Source organism: Scyliorhinus canicula, chromosome 12 (assembly GCF_902713615.1).
Source record: "Scyliorhinus canicula chromosome 12, sScyCan1.1, whole genome shotgun sequence".
In the NCBI taxonomy this organism is placed as follows: Eukaryota; Metazoa; Chordata; class Chondrichthyes; order Carcharhiniformes; family Scyliorhinidae; genus Scyliorhinus; species Scyliorhinus canicula.
Genome location: NC_052157.1, coordinates 115,129,141 through 115,155,541, shown reverse-complemented (window position 1 = coordinate 115,155,541; position 26,401 = coordinate 115,129,141). Strand labels below are relative to the sequence as shown.

At 47.6% G+C, this 26,401-nt stretch overlaps 1 protein-coding gene across 2 annotated transcripts in view; it reads left to right on the top strand.

Moving 5' to 3' along the window:
* tmem132e (transmembrane protein 132E) overlaps nucleotides 1-26,401 on the top strand; it is a 780,602-nt gene that overhangs the window by 153,380 nt on the left and 600,821 nt on the right. For both annotated transcript variants that reach the window (XM_038813827.1, XM_038813828.1), the window contains exon 2: nucleotides 12,889-13,795. In XM_038813827.1, the coding sequence (XP_038669755.1) occupies nucleotides 12,889-13,795 (907 nt within the window). The remainder of the gene's footprint in view (nucleotides 1-12,888; nucleotides 13,796-26,401) is intronic.

The window sequence follows — 26,401 nt, the reverse complement described above, 5'->3', positions numbered from 1 at the left end:
TCCTCATAGCTAATGTCTTCCATGCCAGGCAACATCCTAGTAAACCGCTACTGTACCCTCTCCAAAGCTTCCACATTCTTCTGGTACTGTGGCGATCAGAATTACACACAATATTCCAAATGAGGTCTAACTAAGGTTCCAGACAGCTGGAACATGACTTGCCAACTTTTACATTCAATGCCCTGGCCGATGAAGGCCAGCATGCCGTATGCCTTTTTGACCACCTTATTCACACGCATTTGCCACTTTCAGTGATCGGTGGACATGCACGCCCAGATCTCTCTGCCTGTCAGTATTTGCAAAGACTTCAACCATTTATTGTGTAATGCCGCTAGTTACAGCCTTCCATTTAGAAAAGCACCCTTCTACTGCTACACTCTGTCTTCTGTGCCCAAGCTAGTTCTGTATTCAACTTGCCAGGTCTCCACTGATCCCATGTGACTTCACCTTTTGTACCAGTCAACCATGAGGTACATTGTCAAAGGCTTTACTGAAGTCTATGTATACAGCATCTACTGCCTTTCCCACATCTATCATCTTTGTCACTTCCTCAAAAAACTCAATCAAATTAGTGAGGTACGACCTCCCCTTCACAAAATCATGCTGCCCATCACTAATAAGTCCATTTGTTTCCAAATGGGAGTAAATCTTTTCCAACAGATTCCCTACCACTGACATAAGGCTCACATGCCAATATATCCCTGGATTATCCCTGCTGCCCATCTTAAACAATGGAACAACATTGGCTACTCTCCAGTCCTCTGGAACGTCCAATGAGGATACTCCCTTGCCTCCCGCAGTATTCTGGGGTAGATTCCATCAGGCCCTGGGGACCTATCTACTTTAATACTTTTTAAGATGTCTAACACCTCTTTATTAATATCCACATGACTCAGAATATCTACACACTCTACCCTCATCCTCCAAGTCCTTCCCTTTGGTGAATACTGAGACAAAGTATTAATTTAGTATCTCTCCCATTTCATCTTTCCATACATCAATTCCCTCCAATATCCTTCAATGGACCAACCCTTTCTCTGGATACCCTCTTGCACTTTACATATGTATTTATCAATTTAGGATTTTCCTTAATCCTGATTGCCAATGACATTTCATGACCCCTTTTAGCCTTCTTAACTCCTACCTTAAGCTCCTTCCTGCTTGCTTTGTATTCTTCAAGGGCTTCATCTATCCTGAGCCTTTTAGACCTTACAAATGCTTCCTTTTTCTTATTGACAAGATTCATAATATCCCTCGTTATCCAGGGTTCAATATACTTGCCACCCTTATCTTTCATCCTCACAGATACATGCTGGTCCTGAATTCTAATCAACTGACATTTAAAAGCCTCCCACATGCCGGATGTTGATTTTCCCTCAAACAGCCTCGCCTAGTCAGCACTTGCCAGGTCCTGTCTAATGCTGTTGTAATTAGCCTTCCCCCAGTCTAACACCTTCACCTGAGGACCACTCTTGTCCTTTTCCATAAACAGCTTAAAACGTACGGAATTATGATCACTGTTCCCTAAATGATCACCTACTGAAACTTCGATCACCTGGCCGGGCTCATTTCCCAGCACCAGGTCTAATATGGCCCCTTTCCGAGTTGGGCTATTTACATATTGTTTCAAGAAAGCCTCCTGGATGCTCCTGACAAATTCTGCTCCATCCATGCCTCCAGCAATAAGTATGTCCCAGTCAATATAGGAAAAGTTAAAATCACCCATCACAACAACTCTTATTGTTTATGCATCTTTCCAAAATCTGTCTGCATATCCGATCCTCTATCTCCCGCTGTCTGTTAGGAGGTCTGTTGTAATCTCCCAACATTGTGACAAGAATTGTGTATGCCCTTGCATTCCTCATTGCCACCTTTTCCATCTAACTTTGTGTCACCGACAAACATGGATAAATTGTACTCAGTTCTCTCATCTAAATTATTGGCCTAGATTGTAAATAGCTGAGGCCCAAGCACTGAGCCTTGCGGTACCCCTCCTAGTCTTCCTTTGCTGAATTCAAAAATCCTCCTAATTCTCAGGCTGGCAACTCTTTTTCAGCAAAATCATCAGCCTCTTCTTTTAGTCAAATATTGTCTTTAACATTATTTGTTAACTATCAAAGGACTACTTTATCTGTGGGGTTCTTATTCCTTCAGGAAATATATATTTATTGTCCATTATTAATGTTTTGATATATATTTGTCATTCCTTATAGACCTTATAGATCACTTAATTTAGATTCCAATCTACCTCAGCTAACTCGACACTCATACTGATCTAATTTGCTTTATTCAGATTTAAGACTCCAGTTTTGAACTTAAATAAATCAGTCTCATTCTGAAATACAATATACTAATTAACACTGTTGCAATCTAAAATAGACTGCTCCCTAGTTAGTTCCTTGACATGCTGATCTCGGAAACTATCTTGTATGCATCTCATGTCTCATCCTCCACACTATTGATACAAATTTGGTTTGCTCAGTCTATATAAAAATTAAAGTCTCCCAGGATTATCTTTATTATATGGTCCATTAATTTCTTGACTTCCACTCTGACTGATTCTATAACTACTGTTCGAGGATTTATGGACTATTCCCATCTATGTTCTCTGCCCCTTGTTGTTTCTTAGTTCCACCTAAACTAATTCTACATCTTGATGTGCTGAGCTAAGACTCTTTTTCTCCACTGTCTTGACCCCATACTTTATTTTCATCGTTCCCCCTATCTCTTCTAACAGTCAAGAATCCTGAGATATATTGTTCTCAGCCTTTGCCTTGCAAGTAAGATAAGTACAACACTTGCAAACAGTGGGGAAAATCATCTGTTCAAATATCATGTGGCCGAATAGAACATAGAACATACAGTGCAGAAGGAGGCCATTCGGCCCATCGAGTCTGCACCGGCTCCTGGAAAGAGCACCCTATCCAAGGTTAACACCTCCACCCTATCCCCATAACCCAGTAACCCCACCCAATACTAAGGGCAATTTTGGACAGTAAGGGCAATTTATCATGGCCAATCCACCTAACCTGCACATCTTTGGACTGTGGGAGGAAACCGGAGCACCCGGAGGAAACCCACGCAGACACGAGGAGGATGTGCAGACTCCGCACAGACAGTGACCCAAGCCGGAATCGAACCTGGGACCCTGGAGCTGTGAAGCGATTGTGCTATCCTCAGTGCTACCGTGCTGCCAAGAATAACATCTTGAGATCAAAGATGTTCAACTACAGTCATCACTGCCAAATAAAACTTTAGAATTTCTACTGGATTTCTTGCTGGCTATCTTATATTAATAGCCTTTAGTTATGCTGTCCTCACTACGGGAAACAACATCTCTCTATCCACTTGAGCAAAATCTTTCTTAATTTTAAAGATCTCTACTAGCTCGTCCCTCAGCCTTTTTCTGAGGGAGAAAATATATAACCGTCCATCCTTTCGTAATATACTGTGTCACAGTATGTGGATATTGTAAAGCACATAACGGGCTAATGTAATGTTACTACTCTAGTCACTAGATGGTGCAATCGAGCAAGTATATAAATATCACGGGCGCAATTCTCCGCACTCACGACGGTGCGGAGAATAGTGGGGGTCATAAATTTTTACGGCCACGCTAGTCCGACGCCCTCCCGCTATTCTCCCCCCCCCCCACGCCCAACTCCCGACACGAATCGCTGCCGCCGTTTTTTTACGGCCAGCAGCGATTCTCAGCTGGCCGATGGGCCGAATTCCAAGCCCTTTACGGCCGTTTTTACGAACGGCAAACACACCTGGTCTGGCTGTTCGTAAAAACGGCCGTAAAGTCCCGATCTTGGCAACCATGGCACCGATTGGCACGGCAGTACCACGCACTCCGATTCCCGCGCACTCTTTGTCCTTCCGCCGCCCCGCTGTATCAATTCGCGGGGCGGCTGAGGGGCATCCCGGCCCGCGCATGCGCGGGTTTCGCGCAAATGCGCGATGACGTCATCCGCGCATGCGCGGGTTGGAGTCTTCCAATCTGCGCATGCGCGGCTGACGTCATGTGACGCGTCAGCCGGCGCAAACTCTGGCAAGCGGGCTTAACGAAATTCGTTAAGCTCGCGATGCCGGAGTTCACGGCCGCGACATACTAGCCCTGACCGGGGACCAGAATCGGTTCCCGGTCGGGGAGGGGGAGGCTGGCGTCAAACCCGCCCAGTTTTGACGCCAGCCTTACGATTTCTCCCTGTCTGGGAGAATCGCGCCCATGGAGTTACATGGAGAGAGTGGGAGAAAGCAAGATAGAGTAGTTGTGAGATAGTTGAACGAATAGTATAGTTAATAGTGTAGATGTGTAGTACAATCTTTACTTAGCTAATTCCTTTGTAATATGTTCAAATCCAATTCAGTGAAGTGTAATACATTAGCTTTGTTTATTAAACACAGCTTGCGGTTCTGTGTTGGCACTACTACCTTCACTACCCTGAAAGAACTAAAACAAAGAACACAACATGGTAGCAGGAGTGATTGATAAAGGTTTTAAGTTAGGTTTGGTTAGATTAGCAAGAAAATCGTTGATAAAATAAAAATCTTCGTGAAAAGAAAACCCATTGCACTCGACAAGCCAGTCGCATCTGGAAGCACAGAGTGAAACAAGAAGAGATGGAAGGACTGCAGAGTCCCAAACACTTCAAAACCTCTGGTAAACTAGAGGTAAATTGGAGAAGTCTTAAGCACCTGTTCAGTTGTATCTCTCTGCTTCAGCTCCAGTGATCAGAGAAAAATTGCATTGTTTCTCACTGTGGCTCGACCCCAAGCGATGGAATTGTTTAATGCGTTTCACTTTTAAAATAGTGACGAGAAGAAAAACGTTAATGCAGTAATGAAAAGGTTTGATCTGCATTATAAGGCTCAAATTAACGAAACATATGAAAGATATATGTTTAAAGAACGGGTACAAAACAAAGGCGAATCAGTAGATTGTTTCGCACATACGCAGTTGAAGAATCAACGCGTTCTGGAAGTCGACCATTTTGCACATGCGCATGGCGTTATGACGTGCATAGGTTGTGGCCACGCCCACCAGAGAAAAAAATGCCCAGCAATCGGGAAAGTATGCGCGAACAGTGGCAAACTTAATAATTATGCTTCATGTGCCGTTCAGATTAAAAAGAAAAGCTCTTTTAACAATGGCATGAAGATGAGAAGTGTGCAAAACGGATCAAATTAAGAAGAAATTTCTCATTCCGATGTTAAAGCACAACAATATGATTTAGAAGACACATTCTTTGTTCATACAGTCAACAAACTTGTCAATGCTAAAACATGATATTTAAAGCAGATATCATCTGTTCATATAAAGAAATATTGGAATGTGCCATTAAGAGGAAATGGGTCAAAAATCTTTTTCAAGTTAGATACTGCAGCTCAGGTTAATTTGATCAAGGAATCAGACCTCTCTAAAGTAGTGTCCTCCTCGAATTAAAGCTACTAAATGCCAATTGAGGGACTACAATGGCAAAATCATTACAGTAGTGCAAGAGAATCGTGTTGTTTAAAAATAAGCAACAATGATATCCACCTGCCAATGCAATTTAAAATAGTTGATACCAATAAATCGTCTCTACTAGGTGCTGATGCTTGTTTAATGTTGAATCTTATGGAGCTGATTCACAGCGCCAATGGATGTGTTGGTTCAGTGAAGAGTGACACAGCTGATAACCAGATGGAATTGCACGCCATGGCAACATCGGATACAAGTGAAGAATCAGATGATGAGCCAGAAGAGGAAGACAATGAAGGTCTATCAACTTTATTTGCCACTGGTGACGACGTGATCACAAGTAGCATACAAGCTGTGCAGGACGATGGCGAGACTGATAGTTCTCAGCTGGACTGTGCAGAGGCTGACAATGAGAGTACAACAGTGAACAAATCAGTCGAGAGCACATCACTTGTGAACAGCCAACAAGAAAATGAAGAGAACTTGGAGAAGTTGAATCCAGATGAGAAGCACAAAAAGATCAAAGATACGCCAGATAATCAAAGGGAACTGATATTAAAAAACTCAAAGATCAATCAAATAAGCCAAATGGAATTGATCTTGAGAACATAAAGTGTAACTACAGAACAGCAGAACTTGCACAAAGTGTTGGGACTTTCAGCCACACTTGACAAACCATGCAGTATGGAAAGCAAGCCAGATAGCAACCGAGCAAGGGACTGCAGGACACTGTTTGAAGAACATATACCATTCATGATAGCACAGACAGATGCGTGTGTCATGCCAAGTTCACGGATGATGGTGCTAATGGCAGGAAGTAAAAGAGCAGAAAGAAGTATCATTCCGACAAATTAGCAGAGTTGGTACTTGCTCAAAGACCAGGGGCTGGATTCTCCGTTTTTGGGACAATGTCCCCACGTCATCGTAAAAACTGTGGTCTTTCACGACAGAAAAACTGCCGTGAAAGGGCCACATGTTCATAGCCCTGCAGGGGGTGAGCAGTGACATGTCGGGAAGCTTGCAGCTTTTGCTGCAGATACGGTCAGAGGCTGCACATGCCCACGGCAGTGGCCTCCAGCGGCTGCGCTGTTCTCCATGGCAGATTCAGACCACGGAGCTGGACCTCCCAAATAGTGCCCCCGATCGGCCGCGTGCCCGACCCTGACTGCCCCGGGCCCTTATGAGGACTCCCAGCCCTCCATTCGGCCTGCCCCCGACAGAGCGGCCGCGTACTTAGTCCGCAGCCGCCATGCGAGTATCCCGAACGGCAGGACCACATTAGATTCACGCCATCGGGACTTTGGCCGGTTAGGGGTGAAAAATGGCAGAGCGAGCTTCCAACAATGGCCGCAGGTAGGAGATCCAAGTACGCTGCTTTTCGGGGGCCAGAGAATCGAGGAACTGGCACCGGTCCCAATTCCATGCGCGGACGCGATTTCTGGCCTTAGCATCATCATTCGGGCGAAGTAGAAATGCCATCAACATCACAATCACAAGAAAAAGAACACTGGGCCAGATTCTCTGTTTCCTGATGCTGATTTCGTAATCAGCGATCGGGCGGTGAATCCATTTTTATGATGGAAACGGGGCGGCGCCTGTTTCAAGCAGGTTGCACACGCTCCGCTCCCTCCCGAAATGGCGTCATTGCGGCGCGCGCCGCACGCCTTTGGAACGGCCTCAGGACGCCACCTGAAGGCCCTCACTTGGTACTCCGCCCCCGATGGGCTATGTTCACGACGGCACGGGGGACGTTTGGTCCCAGGTGTTTGGGAACTAACCGTGGTGGCTGGGGACACGGGACCTGGCACTGGCTGGTGGCGGAGGGCCCTGGATGGGCAGGGCCCATCGCCGGCTGGTCCTGTAAGACACAATGCATGTACGGTTAGACATGCGGATGGGGTGAGGCGTGAGGTGGTGTACGGCTGGTGTGTGGAGTGAGGGGTGGAGGGGCGAGGGCTGTTGGTGTGTGAGGTGAGGGGTGAGTGTTATTGGTGTGTGGGGTGAGAGGTGGAGGGGTGAGTGCTGTTGGTGTGGGGTGAGGGCTGATGGGGTGAGGGGTGGCACACGTGTTATGAGTGTGTGGGGGGTAGGAGGGATGGTGCCAGGGGCACAGTGCTGGATACTCACCATGGCTGCCCTGAGGAGGTCATGCAGCTTCTTTCGGCACTGGTCAGCTGTCCGAGCCACCACCCCAAAGGCACTGTCAGCCACTTACGCCCACGCACGGCGAACAATGGTGCCTCTAGTTCCCCATTCCTAAATCGCGGCGCTGATCTGCGTGCCACCACCTTGCCTGTGACGCTGCGTGTATGGGAAGAATTCTTAACTGGAGCTGTGGCGTCGCATCAATGACGGAATCGGCGGCTGGTCCATCATGCGTTGCACGACCTGCCCATGCTAGCCCCTTGTGGGCCGTTGAATGGCTCCATCTGGGGGCCCGATGATGCCGGCTTGAAACTCCATGGTGTTCACGACAGCATCAGCACTTAGCCCTGTTTTGGGAGAATCCTCTTGAATGTTCAAATAAGGGGCGAAATTCTCTGCAGACCGTCGTAACGCCGATTTCCGGCGAGCAAAATTGGAGTAGATGACTCCGGCGTTGGGGCCTTCTTTTAGGCGGCGATTCTCCGTTCCCGGAGGGGCCAGCAGCTGACTGACGCGATACGCGTCAGTTTCACCAGCTGCGGATGTGGTGAGACCCGGCGTTTTTTGGAGGAGGAGGAGGAGGAGAGAGACTGACCCGGCGTTTGGGGGGGGGGGAAGGAGGAGAGAGACAGACCCGGCATTTGGGGGGGGGGGGGGTTCCGGCATTTGGGGGGGGGGGGGTTGCGGCATCGGGGGGGATTGGTTGCGGCATCGGGGGGGGTTGCGGCATCGGGGGGGGGGTTTGGGGGCAGCGGCGTGCAGAGAGGGGGGGGCGACGGTGCGTTGGCCCCGGGCATCCGTCGCCCCCCTCCTCTGCACGCCGCTGCCCCTACCCCAACCCCCCCCTCACCACCCCTACCCCCTTCACCACCCCTACCCCCATCCAACGCCGCACCCCCCCACCCCCCACCCCCCACTAACGCCGCACCCCCCCCCATTAACGGAGGAAGGAAGGGGGGGGAGGAAGGAAGGGGGGGGAGGAAGGAAGGGGGGAGGAGGAAGGAAGGGGAGGGAGGAGGAAGGAAGGGGGGGAGGAAGGAAGGGGGGGAGGAAGGAAGGGGGGGAGGAGGAAGGAAGGGGGGAGGAGGAAGGAAGGGGGAGGAGGAAGGAAGGGGGGGAGGAGGAAGGACGGGGGAGGAGGAAGGAAGGGGGGGAGGAGGAGAGAAGGGGGGGGTGTGTGGGTACCGGCCTTCAGAGGGAGGGGGACGGGGTGTGGGTACCGGCGTTGAGGGGGAGGGACTCGGCGTTGAGGGGGGGGGGACCGGCGTTGAGAGGGGGGGGTTGCGGCGTTGAGGGTGGGGGGTTGCGGCGATGAGGGAGGGTTGCGGCGTTGAGGGTGGGGGGTTGCGGCGTTGCGAGAGATGGGGGGCGGCGTTGGAGGGGGGTAGGGGTGGGTGGGGAGGGGGGTAGGGGTGGTGGGGAGGGGGGCAGCGGCGTTGGAGGGAGGTAGGGGCGGTGAGGGGGGGTGGTTGGGGTAGGGGGCAGCGGCGTACAGAGGGGGGGGGGCGACGGATGCCCGGGGCCAACGTGCCTCTCTGCACGCCGCTGCCCCCAAACCCCCCCTCGATGCCGCAACCCCCCCCGATGCCGCAACCCCCCCCGATGCCGCAACCCCCCCCCGATGCCCCCCCGATGCCACAACCCCCCGATGCCGCAACCCCCCCCGATGCCGCAACCCACCCCCCCGATACCGCAACCCACCCCCCCCGATGCCGCAACCCACCCCCCCGATGTTGCAACCCACCCCCGATGCCGCAACCTCCCCGATGCCGCAACCCCCCCCCGATGCCGCAACCTCCCCCGATGCCGCAACCCCCCCCCCCGATGCCGCAACCCACCCCCCCCCCCCCCGATACTGAACGGCGTCAACCATCATCAATGGTTGACGCCGTTTTAAAGCAACTGTGATTTTTCGCCGACGTGACCCGTGGCCACGTCGGCGGGACTTCGGCCCATCCGGGCCGGAGATTTGTGGAAACTAAAAAAAAAATGAAATCCCGCCGGCGCCAGCTGTTTTCAGAGGCTGCCAGCGGGATTTGCACAGCGCCGGTTTTTGGCCGGTCAGAGATTTCAAAACCCTGCGGGAGCGGGAATAACGCCGCTGCCGGCCGATTCTCCGACCCTGCGTGGGGTCGGAGAATTTCGCCCAAGATATACATATTATAGTGTATTTCTGCTAAAGTTTGAATGAGGAACGACTTGCTCTGGAAACTATATTTTGACAGTGCTGTATTGGCTACAGTGCAGGTTCATTCTTCCAAATATTTGATTCTTGTTATAATATAAATTTTTGAAACATCCTGAGGCGGGATTCTCCGAGCCCGCGCCGGGTCGGAGAATCGGCGAGAGGTGGGGGGGGGGGGGGGGGGGATCACGCGACGCTGGTCCGCCGATTCTTGCCTCCCAGCGCGTTGGGCCGAGTGCCCACCGAGTTAGGCAGAGTCCTGCTGGCCCCGCTCTCGTCTGGTCCTACCCGGCGGGACCTCGGTGTTCATGTTGCAGGTGGCATCCTGGTTGGGGTGGGGGATCCGTCCCCGGGGTTGGCCTCCACGGTTGTCTGGCCCGCGATCGGGTTCTACCAATCGTCGGGCGGGCTTATCCTTGTGGGGGCCTATGTTCCTCCGCGCCAGGCCCCTGTAGTTCTCCGTCGGGGCCGGTGCGGAGTAGGCAACCCACGCGCATGCGCAAACTCACGCCAGCCATGGCGGCATGACCGAACTCGTGCCAGCCATAGTGCGCATGCGCGGACCCGCGGCGCCCATTCTGACGCTCGTATCGGCAGCTGGAGCAGCGTGAGGCTCTCCAGTGCTGTGCTGGCCCCCTATGCGGCGCAGGATCGCTGCTCCTAGGGGCCTGTTGATGCTGTCGTAAAGATCAGAGAATCCCGCCCATTGTATTTTCTGTAAATTTCACAAATTTCAAAACTCAAAATTTACTTTCATGTAATTCTCACCAATACGTTAAGACATTCATCTTGTCCTTTCTTATTTTATAGTCCAATGTTCCATTGTTCCATGTTGTCAATTATTTTATCTTTTGTCAAGTCAATTAATCCTACACATAACAACATAAAATGTCCCGAGGTGCTTCACAGAAGCATCATAAAATAAACTGACACTGAGTCTCGTAAGGAAATAATGGGGCTAATGATCAAAGCCAAGAAGGTAGGTTTTAAGGAGTGTCTTAAAGAAGGAAAGTGAGGTGGAGTGGTTTGGAGGGAAATTGTAGAGCTGTGGGGCTTGGCAGCTAAAAGCACAGGCACCAATGGTGGAGTGATTAAAATTGGGGTGCTCAAGAATTAGGGGCATGCTGATGCCTCAAAATGTTATGGGGCTGGACAAAATCACAGAGATAGGAAAGAGTGAAGCATTTGAAAACAAAGGTAAGAATTTTAAAATCAAATCATTGCTTAACTAGGAGCGAGTGTCTGGGTGATGGGTGAGTGGAATCTGGGGCAAGTTGTGATACATTCAGCAGAGTTATGGATGTCCTCAAGTTGGAGGGTAAAACATAGGATTGTGATCAGTAGTGCTTTGGAATAGTCCAGTCCAGAGGTAACAAAGCAATGGATGATTATTTCAGCAGCAGATCACTTGAGGCAGGGACTGAGTCGGGCAATTTAATAGAGGTGGAAATAGATAGTCTTGGTGATGGCATGGATATGTGGTCAGAAGCTCATCTTGGGATCAAATATGATACTAAGGTTTCAAACAACCTGATTGAGTCTCAATCAAGGAAGCTGTGTGCTGACCATTTTCCATAAATGGACCAAGTTTCTCTCTTTATTATGCAAACTAATTGATACAATCTATTAAGCATTTACACATTGGTATAATTGTTGCTGCAAATTATGTAATTCAAGACATGCTTAGAAACAGCTGGCATAACAACAATGTTTTAATAGGAATTAGCACCTGTTTATCATATGGGAAATTAAAATCAGGGTAACTTGAATTAAATGAAAAGACTGCATGAGAAATATATAGATACCATGCCTGCTGGAGTTATTGCCGCTAGCAATCATTTTGTAGGGCATTGTCCATAAGGTTGGCCTTGTAGCTGTGGCCATATTTATGTAACTGAATTCAAACCTCGTCAGAGAGCATCTCAAGATAAAGTTGTCTCGAGTTTCCTTTCTATTGTATCGGAATTGCGCTCTAATTCCTGGGCCACTGTTTGAATAAGTTTGGAAGTACATTAGAAATACAAAGCTGAAAGTTCTAAAAATCTTGGGCGGGATTCTCCATTAGCCGACGCGAATGCGATTGTGCTGAAAATGGCTGCCGATGCCAAAATCATAATAATAATAATGCCAAATCGCGATGCTCTGTCTCCTTGAAAACGGAGTCAATGTAACGCATGCCATACGTACTCTGATTACCATTTGCATATCATTAGTGGGTCCATCTGCGATTCTCTGCCTCTGCTGGGCCGAGTTCCCGACGTTGCAGTCCACGTGCGATCTCAAACATCGTGAACCTGGCGTGGTGGCTGCTGAGAGAGAGAGGGCATACAGACAATGTCTAGCACCACCATACTTCGCTGACAGTTGTGCCGCTGGCTGAGGGGGCTTCTGCCAGGGCCAGGAAGAGGAGTGAACGGTGGCCAGGAGGTGGGCTATAGGGTCAGGGTGGATGGATATCAACACCATTACCGCAGCCAGCAAGGCAGTCATGCAGCTGCGCATGCTGCTGACAGTCTGCTTTAAACTTGTCACATATTTTCAGCCTCAATCAGTGTGTGGGAGGGGAGTGTATCGTTTTTTGCGCGGCTGCAGCTTGTCAGCCCTGCGAGTGTCCATCATGGACCCGGTGAATCCCGCACCATTTTTCATGGGATTCGATGGTGTTCCACGTGCCGCGGATGCTAGCCCCTCACCGGTAGCGAAATCGGTGCAGGTGTGGCGCCGATTTTCCTGTTGTCGAAATCCATAGATTCTCCGTTGGAGTCAACACTTAGTCACAGAAACTGAGAAACAAGCCCCTTGTGCTTTTAGTTTGTTACCATGAATTCATGTGTTGGAATTTTGTTATGTAACAGCCTTTTTTTGGTAAAGCTCTCAGAATTCCTTTATTCAGAACAGATTTCACTATAATTGCTCAATAAACTTTCAATTTCTACATCAGACTTTAAAAACTGTTGTGCTGCTCTTTCCCAATTATTTTTACTGTTATCCAAACTAATTAATATGTCAGCTGTATGGAATTATTATTGAAATTTAGAAACATTCAACACTTTTTAAACAGACGTTTCAGTTTTGCCTCTTCTTTTTGCAGTTCACAGCAAAGTGTTGCCTACAAGTTCAGAAAGATTGCAGAGCTTCTACACATCCCCAGCCTATCTTCCTGTGAACTACAAGCTCTCAAATGTACAGCTAGCCTTTTTCCTAAATAAGGACAAACCAAATCCACACTGGAACAGCACGAAGTCACTCCAACGCTTGGAACATTTTGTTGTATTTCAGACAAAGGAACTTCCAGTGGTGAATGCCACTTTTGGACCTTTCTCCATGGATCGTACTCTCCCAAAAGATATACTTCAGCCCACCAGTACGTTGAAAGTGCTGGACCGATTCACCATGAATTGGAAGGTCAGAGCCTTTATTATCCAACAGAGGGTTCCCTTTAACCAACCACTTGTCCAAGTACTATTTTATGTGGCAGGTCGAGATTGGGATGATTTTGATGTTGTGGATAAGTTGCCGTGTGCCAGACTTCATGCGTTCAGAGATGTGAGAGATATTCAGAGTTCCTGCAGGCTAAGGGGAATCTTAGCCATATGTCTAGTCCAAGTTGACTTACCACTTGCCTGGTTTGGTTCTGCCACCTCAACTCTGGGAAGGAAGAAACCGATGGATAATTTGGATTTAATCAGTGAAAATCTTCAAGTTGAACTCTACTACACCTTGCATCCTCCAGATAGAAATGGAGAATGTAATGCTGGCAGTGTTGCATCTTCTCACAAAGGGAAAAACCTTAGGCAGGATGGATCTCACCAGCAGCCTCTGTTACGTATAGGAAGCATCAATTTGTACCAGCCTCCCCAAACTCAGTTAATTCAGGAGCACCGCCTTGATGGGAATATCTTCATTCGCTTGCCAGAAGGACCACTAAAACCTGGGGAGATCCTTAGTATCTCTGTGTTTCTAACACCAAATTCAACAGTGGAGCAATTCACTCTGAGGTACAGCATATGTCATTGTTTTTACTTCAAAAGATAACTAAACTTTGTCTTGGAAAACCACATATTGGATATTAATAGTTTAAAAAATGTACATAAGCCAATTGCATTTGTTGAAAATTCTACCCATTAAGTCAAAACGTAAGTTACTTTTCTCTACTGTTCTGTCTGTCAAATCATCTATAATGTTATATGCCAATTTCTTTCACATTTCTAACTGTCATCTCATCTGTGCAATCAACTAGGATACTCACCATTTCCCAAAATAGAAAAGTGGAAAATTGGCCTTTTTATTGAATTTGCAAAAAATGCATTAACATACATGGGGTAACTATTTGGAGCATGTAGTGGATCATGCAATTCACAAGGAGATGGATCTTTGATGTATGGCATCTCTATCACCCAACTGTAGCAGTAATTTCCTTGTATTTTCCTGATTATGAGATCTACAGCAGAAGAGAGCGCTTTTGAGTATCCCTGAAAGGTGCTTCAGGCATTTATATATAAAATCATCAATGAATCGAGCGAGTGGGAGGGGAGGGCATGGAATTCCAAAGTTGCCACGTGATTCCTACCGAACCTACCACTATTTTGGCAGGCTTGGGAAATGTGGATTATGATCTGACATGTGGGAAAATGGACTTCGGGACTGCCGTGTTGCTGCCGACCTCAATTTTCCTTTTCCTGGAGTTTGAAATTTTCAGCCAGCTGGGTGGGTTTCTAAAGCCTCTGTGAACCGTACATGTCAGGCCAGCATTTTCAAGAATCATGAAGGAAGCCTGTTCTGGAATTGGGAACATTTAACAGTTAATTTTTAAAGTTGTTGCCTACTTTGTCTGTAATATTTAGTTGCTCTATGATATTTTAAGTATGTTTTAATGCAGTGATTGTTGATGGGGCTTTGTTCTTAAAAGGCAAGTTGTCAGTAAATTGACCAACATTGTGAAAATGTTCAGATGCATTAGAGTACATTATCCACTTAATAAAGTACTCTTCTGTATTCAACAACATTGAGATGTGTAATTTGTGCTTTGATCTTTAAATTGATTCAAAGTCCAACCCTCTGCTCAGCCTTTTGAAGCAAAAAAAGGAGAAAATGGTTATCTGCTCCACTACTTCAAAAAAGCTTTAATGAATTCAGCTCCAGAGGTTTTGTTTATGCACAATGTACAATGGAATGTCATTATGAAAGCATGGCTGAGTTCCAGAAACCCTAGTGCATTTAACTCAGCAGTGGTTGTTGACACATCTGTCAGAGGGACTGAGAGCTCTTTTGCTTGAGAGTTTATGAGCAATTAATAGAATTGATATTTTTGAAGATGTTTTTGAATGGTTTAAATTTATTTTGAACGTTTTCTAGGGAATCTCAAAGACTTCACAATATTATTCTCGAGTTTATGAATTCTATCCACAGTTGATACTAGGTGAGTGAGCATGGGGATATAGAGGGGCATGGGGGGGGGGGGGGGAGATTGAAGGTGGTGGGGGTTCGGGTGCCTAACACCCGTGTACAGAATTGGGTCGATATCCCCATGAATTGAGGTAGGCCTTCTAACCTGCCTACCTCTGTTCCTGCCTCATGTCTGCTTAGGGAGGAAGAGGTAGCCCTGTGTCAAACCCCAGTCGATGGGGTGAAAATATGGTGAGCATGCGGGTGAATCAGAAGGCAGGAATGGGGGGGGGGGGCCGGAAATGGCCTGTTTTATGATTAACATCTCGAAGGGGAAAATTGTATCTCTTATCTTTTTTTCTATTTCGGCATCCTGCCACCCTTCACATACTCAAAACCTACTCCTGTACATCTTAACTTTTTCCCAGTCATGTGGAAAGGTCAATGACCTCAAACATTGGCCGTGATCCAGCAGCCGAGCTGCAAGCCAGCGCAAAATCCGTAATGGCCACTGAATGTTGCGGGAGGCGAAAAACTGGATTTACACTGGCCAGATTTTAGTTTCCAACCTTCCCGCCTCCCCATCCGATAAACAAATCATGCTCCCACCCAGGAAGGGTGGGAGCATGATTTGCGAACATTATAATATTTTTTTGTAATGTTTGATGCTGCGACTTCAACTCTCAACATATCTTCCCAGCACCCAGCCAGCATGATGTCATGCCACTGGAATCGCTACTGGTTTTCAAAAACAAAAAACAGTTGTGATGACCACGCAGGGGCACACAGGTAAGTATCGGACTCGCGTGTTGAGGGTCATGCCTGCCCCTGGCACTGCCCCCGGAGAGAAGAGGAAATTTCTTCACGGAGTGCTGTGGGGGCAAAGTCACTGAATATATTCAAGAAAGATATTGATAGACCTCTAGACACTGAAGACATCAAGGGTATGGGGAGAGAGTGGGAGTGCGATGTTTATGTAGGGAATCAGCCATGATCATATTGAATTGCTGAGCTGGCTCAAGAGGCTGAATGGTCTAATCCTGTCTCTATTTTCTATGTTTCTATGGGAGGTTCGATGGTCGGCATGGAGGGAGAATATGGCGGGAGACCAAGAAATCAGTTTCATGCTGATGTGAATTTGCAAAATTTCTGATGCTGCCTGCCATGGTGGATTGGAAAACCTGCCCGAGGCTGACACAAACTTCACTTTCATCCCGCTGATGAGATGCAGATGAAGGCCTGACCCTGTCCCTCACCACCCCCCCCCCCCCCCCCCCCCCCCCCCCCCCCCATGCCGGATTCTCCCCAATGCCGGCGTGAAATATGTTTGGAACAATGTGGCGCACTGATGTCAGGACTTAGCTGAGCAATGCCTCTAGTACCTCTAGTGTTTGGGATGGGGAAGCCTGCAGTACTGGACGCTGGAACTCCACAACAGTGAGTCAGGGTGCATCGGCAGGTGGATATATATACCGTGTCCTGGAGGGGGCCCATCTTTCATCCTCAGAATGTTCATGGAGAGCCAACCTTGTTCTTACATTGTCCATCTTCCGGTCTAAGAATATTCCTGGAAATCTATCTTCATTTTCAGGCGGTCCACTGTCTTTCTTCATTAGTGGGTCAATGATGTTGGAAGCCTTTTCAATATGACACCTGGACACAACACTGTTCTATTCCATAAACATGGGTGCATAATTAATGACGTTGGGGCAGGATGTTTTGGTGTACTTTCATTCCAGCTTCTGCAGCAGGAAACAAACCAAGTTCATATCCCCACCATGATACCTGATCTCAAAATGAGAGAATTGCATCCATATGTTTCAATACATTTAATGACTGCTAAAGAGAGGCACTCAGGTATTTATGCAGCATCATGTGGCTTGCTGAAACAACCTTCTTTGATGTCGGGCTCGGTACATGTCAGGATACAAGACTACAATGCCCATATACCTACAGTGGCAATGCAGCCTGGTAAGCCTTTATCGCAGGACTTGGAAGCCCTGAGATGGCCGCCTCAGCTGTATAGACGGTCGTGATTACACAGCTATCCCTGTCATCCCAGTCGCTCAGGTACCGCATTAGGGTAAGGGGAAGAAAGCACAGAGAGGCAACAGGGGTATTATAACAGTAATAAACACGATGGGCGCGATTCTCCGCAAATGCGGAGAGTCGTGAAGGCTGCCGTGAAACCGGCTGTGCTTCACGGCAGCCTCCGCGCCCCCTCCCGGGACCCGATTCTGCTCCCCGGTCGGGGCTAGCAGCGGGGCCCCGTGAACCTCGGCATCGCAGGCTTAGCGTAATTCGCTAAGCCCGCGCGCCAAAGTTAACGGCGGCTGACACGCACAATGACGTCAGCCGCGCATGCGCGGATTGGACGGCTCCAACCCGCGCATGCGCGGATGACATCATCGCGCATATGCGTGAAACTCGCGCATGCGCGGGCCGGTATGCCCCTCAGCCGCCCCGCGGACTGATCCAGCAGGACGGCGGAGGAACAAAGAGTGCGCGGCTTTCGGACCCACTGCCCGCGATCGGTGCCCACCGATCGTGGGCCCATGGCACCCTTGGCACGGCCATGGTGCGGCCGTGCCAATCAGTGCCATGGTTCCCCAGAACAGCACTTTGCGGCCGTTTTCATGAACGGTGAGAGCAGGTGTGTTGCCGTTCGTGAAAACGGCCGTAAAGGCCTGGGAAATCGGCCCATCGGCTGGGGGAGAATTGCTGCTCGCCGTAAAAAAACGGCGAGCAGCGATTTGTGTCGGGGGGCGGGCGTGGGGAGGGGAGAATAGCGGGAGGTCAGGAAAAATGTCGGGAAGGCCCTCCCGCTATTCTCCGACCCGTCGTGGGGGGTGGAGAATCGCGCCCGATGTAAGGCGGCACAGTGGTGCAGTGGTTAGCATTGTTACCTCACAGCGCTGAGGACCCGGATTCAATCCTGGCCCCGGGTCACTGTCTTTATGGAGTTTGCACATTCTCCCCATGTCTGCATGGGTCTCACCCCCACAACCCAAAAATAGGTGAAGTGTAGGTGGATTGGCAATGCTACATTGTCCCTTAATTGGGAAAAAAAATTGGGACGGGATTCTCCGAAAATGGGGCTATGTCCTCTTGCCCGCCGGAAAATGGGCGCGAATCACTTCAGACTTTTTGCAAAAAGTCAGGAGTGATTCTCTCGTTTTAAGAGAGATAGCAGGGCCCCGGCGTGCGCCCCGCAGCTCCTGCTGCCGATACGGGGTGCTGCACTTCTGGCTGCGGGTCCGCGCATGCACGCGGCGGCCATTTTCGCGCTGGCCCCCACGCAACATGGCAGAGCCACACAGCGGGCCAGCACAGAAGAAGATAGGCCCCCTTCGGATCGCGCCCACCCGCCGACCGGTAGCCCCCGATCGCGGGCCTGTCCATCATGGTGTGTCCCCAGTGGCGTGCAGAGGGGGGGGGCCGACGGTGCATTGGCCCCGGGCATCCATTGGATGGGGTCATCCAATCAGAGAAGGAAAAAAAAAATAATTTTATTTTTAAAAATAAAATTTTTTTTTTAAATTTAGATTACCCAATTATTTTTTTCAATTAAGGGGCAATTTAGCGTGGCCAATCCACCTACTCTGCACATTTTTTGGGTTGTGGGGGCGAAACCAACGCAGACACGGGGAGAATGTGCAAACTCCACACGGACATTGACCCAGAGCCGGGATCGAACCTGGGACCTCAGTTCCGTGAGGCGGTTGTGCTAACCACTAGGCCACCATGCTGCCCCAGAGAAGGAAATAAGATAGTAATTTTAAAATTTCAGCGGTGATAAATCAATTTTTGGAGGCTCACCACACTGCAGAGGCAGTTGTTAGCCCTTTATTCCTTTAACATGGTGTACCCTTTCTGTCGAGAGAAAATGGTCCTTCTCCCCATCCCCCCCACACGCATGCGCATGATGTACGTGGTGCAACCATCAAAAGCAACAAGCAGACGTGGCTGTTCGTTCCTGCGTTTCCTCGAGTCATAACTCGTCTTTTCTTCAGCTTTTTGTGCATCTAGATTAGTTCTTTTACCTACTCAGGTCAGTGAATAGCTCTAGAACAGGTGCAACTACGGTTTTTATAGGTTTTTTGGCGATATTTAATGAAATATTTACGTGGGATGTAGTAAGAGTGAAGCCTGGATGATCAGAGGACTGCTATGGCATTTAATCTCGGAATAGGAGACATTTATTCCTTAACATGCTAATATACAGATACCACTAATTTGCAAGTCTATGATATAAATTGCAAAAAATTATCAGTGGAGAATCAGTGTGAAATAATTTGATACGAAGGAACAAAGAAATGAAATATGGTTTATCCGTCTGCAACTGACCGATTGTTTACCATTTTCTTCCCATTTTCTCATGCGTCTTACGGTTTTTGAGATAGAAAATGAAATGTTACGAGTATTTCATGTACAACCGAGTGGAGCACAGAACAGGAAAAAAAAGAGGGCCAGAGTCGAAGAAGAGTCCCATCAAAGAGGGGCATTAGATGCATGGATAAAAAGAAGTAAAGAAGAAGTAGGAGAACCTGGAGAAGTAAAAGATGATGTGGGTGCAGAGAAGGATTTTTCTGATACGGATTCAGCTCGGTCAGAACATAATACTCTCTCTCCTCAGTCTCGTTGTCAGGATGATGATCCATGTGAAGAAAATAAAGAAGATATTTGCATATTTTTGCAAAGAAGCGATTTTGGCTGTTTGAAGAAACCGATTCCAGATCATTTGAAGATGACAATATTACAACATGGCCCTGAAAGATATCAGAATAAAAGTGGTCCATTTGCTGAGAAGGATGGGAGATCATTTTCCAAACAGTGGTTTGATAAAGCTTCCACAAACAGAGAAATTGTGGAGAGAAAATGGTTGTTATACTCTCCATATCGGAAAGCATGCTACTGTTTTGTTTGCTTTTTGTTTTCAAAGGAGCATTTGTTGTCTGTGTCAAACTTTGGAAAGGAAGACGGTTTCTCCACTTGGAAAAAATTTAATCCAACAATACCTGACCATGAGAAAAGCCCTTCTCATAGAGCTCACATGAGGGAATACCTGAACCTTGTAGTTCGACTCCATCATTCAACTACGATAGATGCTGAACTTCAACAGCAAATGTCTGCTGAAAAGAAAAGATGGAAAGCTATAACTGAACGGATTGTCGAGGTTATATCCTTTCTGGCAAAACAGAATCTGGCCTATCGTGGACATCGAGGAGAAGGAATATCTGGGTTATCAGAGCCAGGGGAGACAGTCAGTGAAAATACAGGAAACTTTCTAGCAACAGTCAGACTTTTGGCCAAATATGATGACACCTTAGCAAAACACTTGCAGAGAGGGAAAGAGAAACCAAAAAGTGTCACCTACTTGTCCAACAGAATTCAAAACGAAATAATCAATCTTCTTGGTGAAACTGTCAAGAAAAATATAATTTCCGAAATTAAGGACGCAAAATATTTTAGCATAATGCTGGATTCAACTCCAGATATTGCCCATGAAGATCAGGTTTCTGAAATTCTGCGTTACGTTTATATTGATGAAAACAGAAAAGTAGAAATAAAGGAGACATTTCTGGGATTTTTTCAAGTCAACAAGAAAGATGCTGTCAGCCTGGTAAATAAAATTCAGGAAAAATTGGAAGAAGACAAAATTTCCATGAATGACTGTCGTGGTCAAGCATATGATAACGCAGCAGTTATGGCTGGAGTGAGAGGAGGTGTTCAACAAAAAATTCTTGAAGTTAACCCAAAAGCTGTGTTTGTGAACTGCGAGAACCACAGCCTCAATTTGTCCTGTGTCCATGCAAGTGAGGTGCAACCTGTTGTTGTTACATTTTTTGGCATTCTAGAAAAACTCTACTTTTTTTTCTTCATCTACTTCTCGTTGGGAAGTGTTAAAATCATTTGTCTCTCGGACTGTGAAAAGACAGTATGACACAAGATGGAGTTCCAGCCATGATGCTGTGCAAGTAATCCACGAAGAGTGTGACAACGTTATTGCAAGCCTTCAACACCTGCTGGAAGGAGAATTTTCAAGGGAAACTAAATCTGATGCAGGATCGCTACTGAACTCTATTCAACAGTTCCCGTTTATAGCTTTATTAAATTTTTGGTACTCAGTTTTTATCATCAGTGGATAAAGTCTCAAAACGTTTGCAGGATCCGAAAATGGGGTTCCATGAAGCTTCTTGTGATCTGAGAGGACTTATTCATTTCTTGAATTTGAAGAATGACGAAATTATCCACAATGCAATAGATCTAGCCAATGAATATTGTCAAAATTGGGGAATACCAATTGCACGAACAAGGAGAAGAAAAATAATGCCTGGAGAGTCAGCAAGAGATAGTGGACTGACGGCACAAGAAGAAATGAATAGAGTAATGGTAGAGATTGTGAACAGATTAAAAACTGAAATTGAAGACCGCAGTGTCCGTCTTCAAAGACTCAGTGACCGATTTTCTTTTCTTTTGAACTTGAATTCAGTAGTGATTGAAGATGATCAAGAAAGAGAGAAATTAAAAAAGGAATGTTCAGACTTTGCAAATTATTATGACAATGATGTGGTTGCAATTCAGTTATATGACAAAATTATTGATTTTGTGATGCTCCTTCGAGCTTGAGGGAATAGAGTTCCCCCTGATCCTAAAGATGCTCTGGAGTCTTTACTGCAGTATGGGAGGGATGTCTTTCCGACGCTGTGTGTTTCATACAGATTACTGCTTACAATCGCATTTTCAGTCGCAAGCTGTGAAAGGTCATTTTCAAAACTGAAATTAATAAAAACATATCTGAGGTCTTCTATGTCACAGGAGCGACTGACCAACCTGGCTTTAATAAGCATTGAAAAAGAATTTCTCACAGCTGATGTAAAAAGTGAAGTAGTTCAGGTGTTTTGTGACAGGAGGTATCATTTGGGGAAAAGAACTTAATAAATTTGATTGATTTATATTAAAATCGAATAAAGCGTTTATTTCATGTTTCATCTGTGTTTATATATTCAAAATGTTTTCCTTTCTCATAATATTTCTCAGTATATTAGGCCTTATACTTGAGTCTTTGGGGCATACAATCAAGATTTGCCCCGGGCATCACCAGACCTCTGCACGCCACTGTGTGTGTCCCCCCCCCCGAGCCTGATCCCTCCGCCCGGCACCAGGACTGACAGCACGGCCGCGAGTCCGAGCACCCGCCGGGTGGAAGCAGGTTGGAACCACGCTGGCAGAACTCAGCAGGAATCCGGCCAGTCGATTGCGGAGAATCGGTGTGGGGGCCTCTTTCAAGGGTCCCCGACCGGCGACGCATCGACTGTGCGTGCGACTGGCGGCGATTCTGTGGTCCACGGAGAATTGTCTCCCGGCGCCACGGGTCTGAGACCCCATTCATTGCCCCCGCGCCGAGCGCAACTTCGGCACAGAGGCTCGGAGAATCCCGGCCTGTGTACTCTAAGTTTGTTTTTTTTAAACACGATGTAAATAGATTTGTGTGTAATAAAACTGTTTTGTGGTATGAACTGTGTTTTGATGGGAATTGGCCTATTTTATGTATTTGGCAGGCAGCTGGAAGGGTGGTCTTTCTATGCCTTCTGACTGGACTTTTGCCTCATTCAGTTGACCTTGTCTGAGTCATCAGTAATCTCTAGAATTTCTGGAAATACAAAGGGTATTTCTTAGTTACTTTTCTGCTGTTTATTGCATATTCTGCATAACTTGCTTCTCCCCCTGATCCTGCTTGTCCCCATTGTAAGAATGTTCATGGTAATACGCATGGTGAACCCCATAGCAAATATTCAAAGGGTGAGAAACAATGGGCGTGATTCTCCCTCTAGCGACGCCGGAATCATGAAGCACGATCAGACAGTGAATCGCCTGCCAGCTGAAAATCGAGGCCAGCACTGGGAATCGCACAGAATGTCATGCTCCAATGCCTTGACATCAGTGTGAATGTGTTCTGTGCCACATGCCGGCATGGGCATGCAAATCGTACAGTGAAGGCTGTTGGCATATCATTAATCGGCTTGCTCCACATTTTCCGAGTCTCCGGTGATGCCGTATCTCCAGCAGGAGAAATTACCGACGGTGAGGTTTAATTGTTGTATTTAAAATCAGGAAACAGGTGCCATGGCTGCTGAGGGAGAGAGAGAAGGGAAGACATGTTCCAAAAGGCGCAGCCATAGGCTGCCAGGCCTGCTGCTGGCCAAGGGGGGCGGCTGCCATGGCCTGAGAGAGTAGTGGGTGGTATCTAAAGGATAGTCTGTGATGCCGGCATGACCACCGGGACCGGGATGTCCAGGTCGGACTGCTTTTGCAGCGGCCTGCAAGGCAACCATCTTGCAACACACTTCTCTGACCACCCACTGTGGTTCGTAGTTGCATGAACACCAACGTCCATGTAGGTGCCCACAGAGATCACACCTCCTCCACAACCAGGCATGACCGAAGGCGGGGCCGCAGTAGATCCCACGGGAGAGTGCAGGACAGGGGCTACAGAGCATACCACTGGCATGGGTATCTACTGTCATCTACTGGTATCCCTGCCAGCAGGGATGAGTGTTGGGGTCAGAGGATCCCCGATGCCAGGCACCAATGGGACCTGTTGTGCAGAGGGCGATGTGTCCAGGGGACTGGCTGGGCTGGGGGTGGGGATGGGGGGTAATTGCAGGGGCTGCCACCCTGTAGCACCCTGTGTCTGGTTGGGCAGGGGGGTAACCACCAGGCTAACATGTCTGCCTTTCACCCCCCACAGAGAATGGATTTCGGTATCCAAACAGGAATGAATCATAGAATTCCTGTTTGGATACTGAAAACCATTCTCTATGCGGGGGAGGGGTGAAAGGCAGACTGTTAGCATGGTGGTCCCCCCCCCCCCGCCTGCTTAATCAGGTCCAACGAGTTACACGGTTAGAATCCGCCCAGTCGCCGCAGTCCTGGAGGATGCCATGAGGCTGTACGAGCAGGAGCTGCTCTGGGTGGACTGCACAGAATAGGCGCTTGCCCCAGAGGAGCGGGACAAGCCGGTGAGGATGGAGAGCCGGCCGTCTAACAGGCTGAGGAGGAGGTGGAAGGCGACGTTGCATCAGGCCTTGTGTATACCAGCAGTACCTGTCATTTGAGAACCTGCCTGACTGAGCGGGTTCCCGTAGACCCCAGCTGAGCAGAGGAACCATGTGTCTTCTCTGCCGCATCATGGCGTACCTGGATCCGCGATGGGTATGGAGGAGGACAACGGCTCCCGGTGGCTGTGAAGTTGACTGTCGCCCTGAACCTCTACGTGACGGGGTCCTTCCAGGTGCCATGTGAGGACCTGTCTGGGATCTCACAGACCCCTATACATAGGTGCATCCTAGGGAATGGTTTTCAGTATCCAACCAGGTTCAATGAGCTACAGGGTGGCCATGTCCTGCACAGCAGCCCCTGCATGTCTCCCCCATCCGCACCCCCAGCCAAGCCAGCCCCTGGACACATCGCCCTCCGCACATTGGGCCTCATTGGTGCCTGGCACCGGGGATCATCTGACCCCGACACGGGCGGTGCAATGCATCAAGCTGAATATGAACTAAACCCACTAGGTTGCCCGGGCAGCGGGGTTTGCCACCATCTCTGGGATGCCCTATGTCCATGGGGTGATTGATGGGACGCATTTTGCCTTACGAGCGCTGCCGCCTGAGGCGCTGTCTTTCGCAAACCGAAAAGGATTCCAATCAAACGTGCAGTTGGTGTGCAATCACCAGCTTCTCATTATGCACGCCTGCGCCCGTGATCCGGGCTCCAACTAAACTAGATTTTCATAATGCTGTAAATTGAGCTCTCTTCTGCGTCATGTCTGGGGCTAACTGACCCTGAAGTCAGGTAGGGTCTGAGGTGTTGGCCGAATCTTCCTCCATGTGTTGCTCAGTTCACCACTTAAGGTTTGAAATAAGTCTCAGAGGTCACATCATTAGGTCAACATGAATTGGTTGACTAGTTTTGATGTTCGAAAGTCTGTGGAATGATGTTGCACTTTTGCACTGGTCATATACCTTTTAAATTCATAGAAAGGGAAATGTTTCTACTTCTGAGCTCACATTTTGCAAAGAGTAAAGATTAATATAGGGCAGGGCTGAATGCAAACATTAAGGAAAATCAGAAAAAAGTCTATATTTGTTTGTTAAGACCGACAAAAACTTGTTAAATGATAGGAATCACTTCCGACTGGAATTGATGTGACAAGAGGACAGCCACATTCACAGGTATTAGAAAGGGATTCAGGGTAATCCAAGGACTTTTCGAAAATAAAACAGTGCTTCACTGACAGCAGATCGTGACCAAGGAGCACAACCTTTACACAAGATTAATCGTGCAGAAAACAATCTAACCTAGTAAACCCTGCTGATATGATTGTATCTATCATTACTGGAAGACATATTTATATTGTCCAATGATTCAATAAATAATTGTATTCTGGACAGCAAGATGTTCTACAAATTCCTTCGGCTTGTCACATTTGTATAAAAGCTAAAAGATGTTGTAACTCAGATCAAAGGTAATTCTGTTAAATCTGCAAGTAATGTTCATCTGTGCTTTGTCTGTTTTAAAGCGCATTACTCATGGAGCAAGCTTGGATTGTGCATTTCACCTAATCTCAGAGAGGATAGAAATTTGTTAATGAATATTGACGTCCTGTGGAGGCAGGTACTAAAGTATTAAAACAACTAAGATTGCAGATTTTATCTTATTAGATTTCCATGGTACTTTCTTTGAAAATATTAAGAGAATCTGCACTCTTGTCACATGCCAAGCTAATGCTGCTATTTGATCCTGATATAATGACAGCTCTATCTTCAAATAAATTGAATAGGTCTTTCAGTACTTGTCAATTTTTTTTTACGTGCTCAGGCTGTCGGTTGGGAGGTTGGTGGCGAAATGAAGCGATATTCAAATCTAAACAACATTTAAGCCTTCAATTTACTTGTTTCAAGTGAAGTTTAAGCCCAAGCACAAAAGATGAGTTATTACAGGCATTGAGTAGAATTTTCCCATCCCACTCTCAGATTTCATGGCAGAATGGAGTGGGGAATCTAGCGGCAGGCAAAAAGTTGAAAACCCTCCAGCATGAAAACAATTTGCAATACTCCCGATGGTGGTTTAATGGTGTGTTGGATAACCTGCAGCTTTTTGGCATGAACACCATTTGCATTCATTTAAATTTAAAGAATACTCATTGAAACACCTGG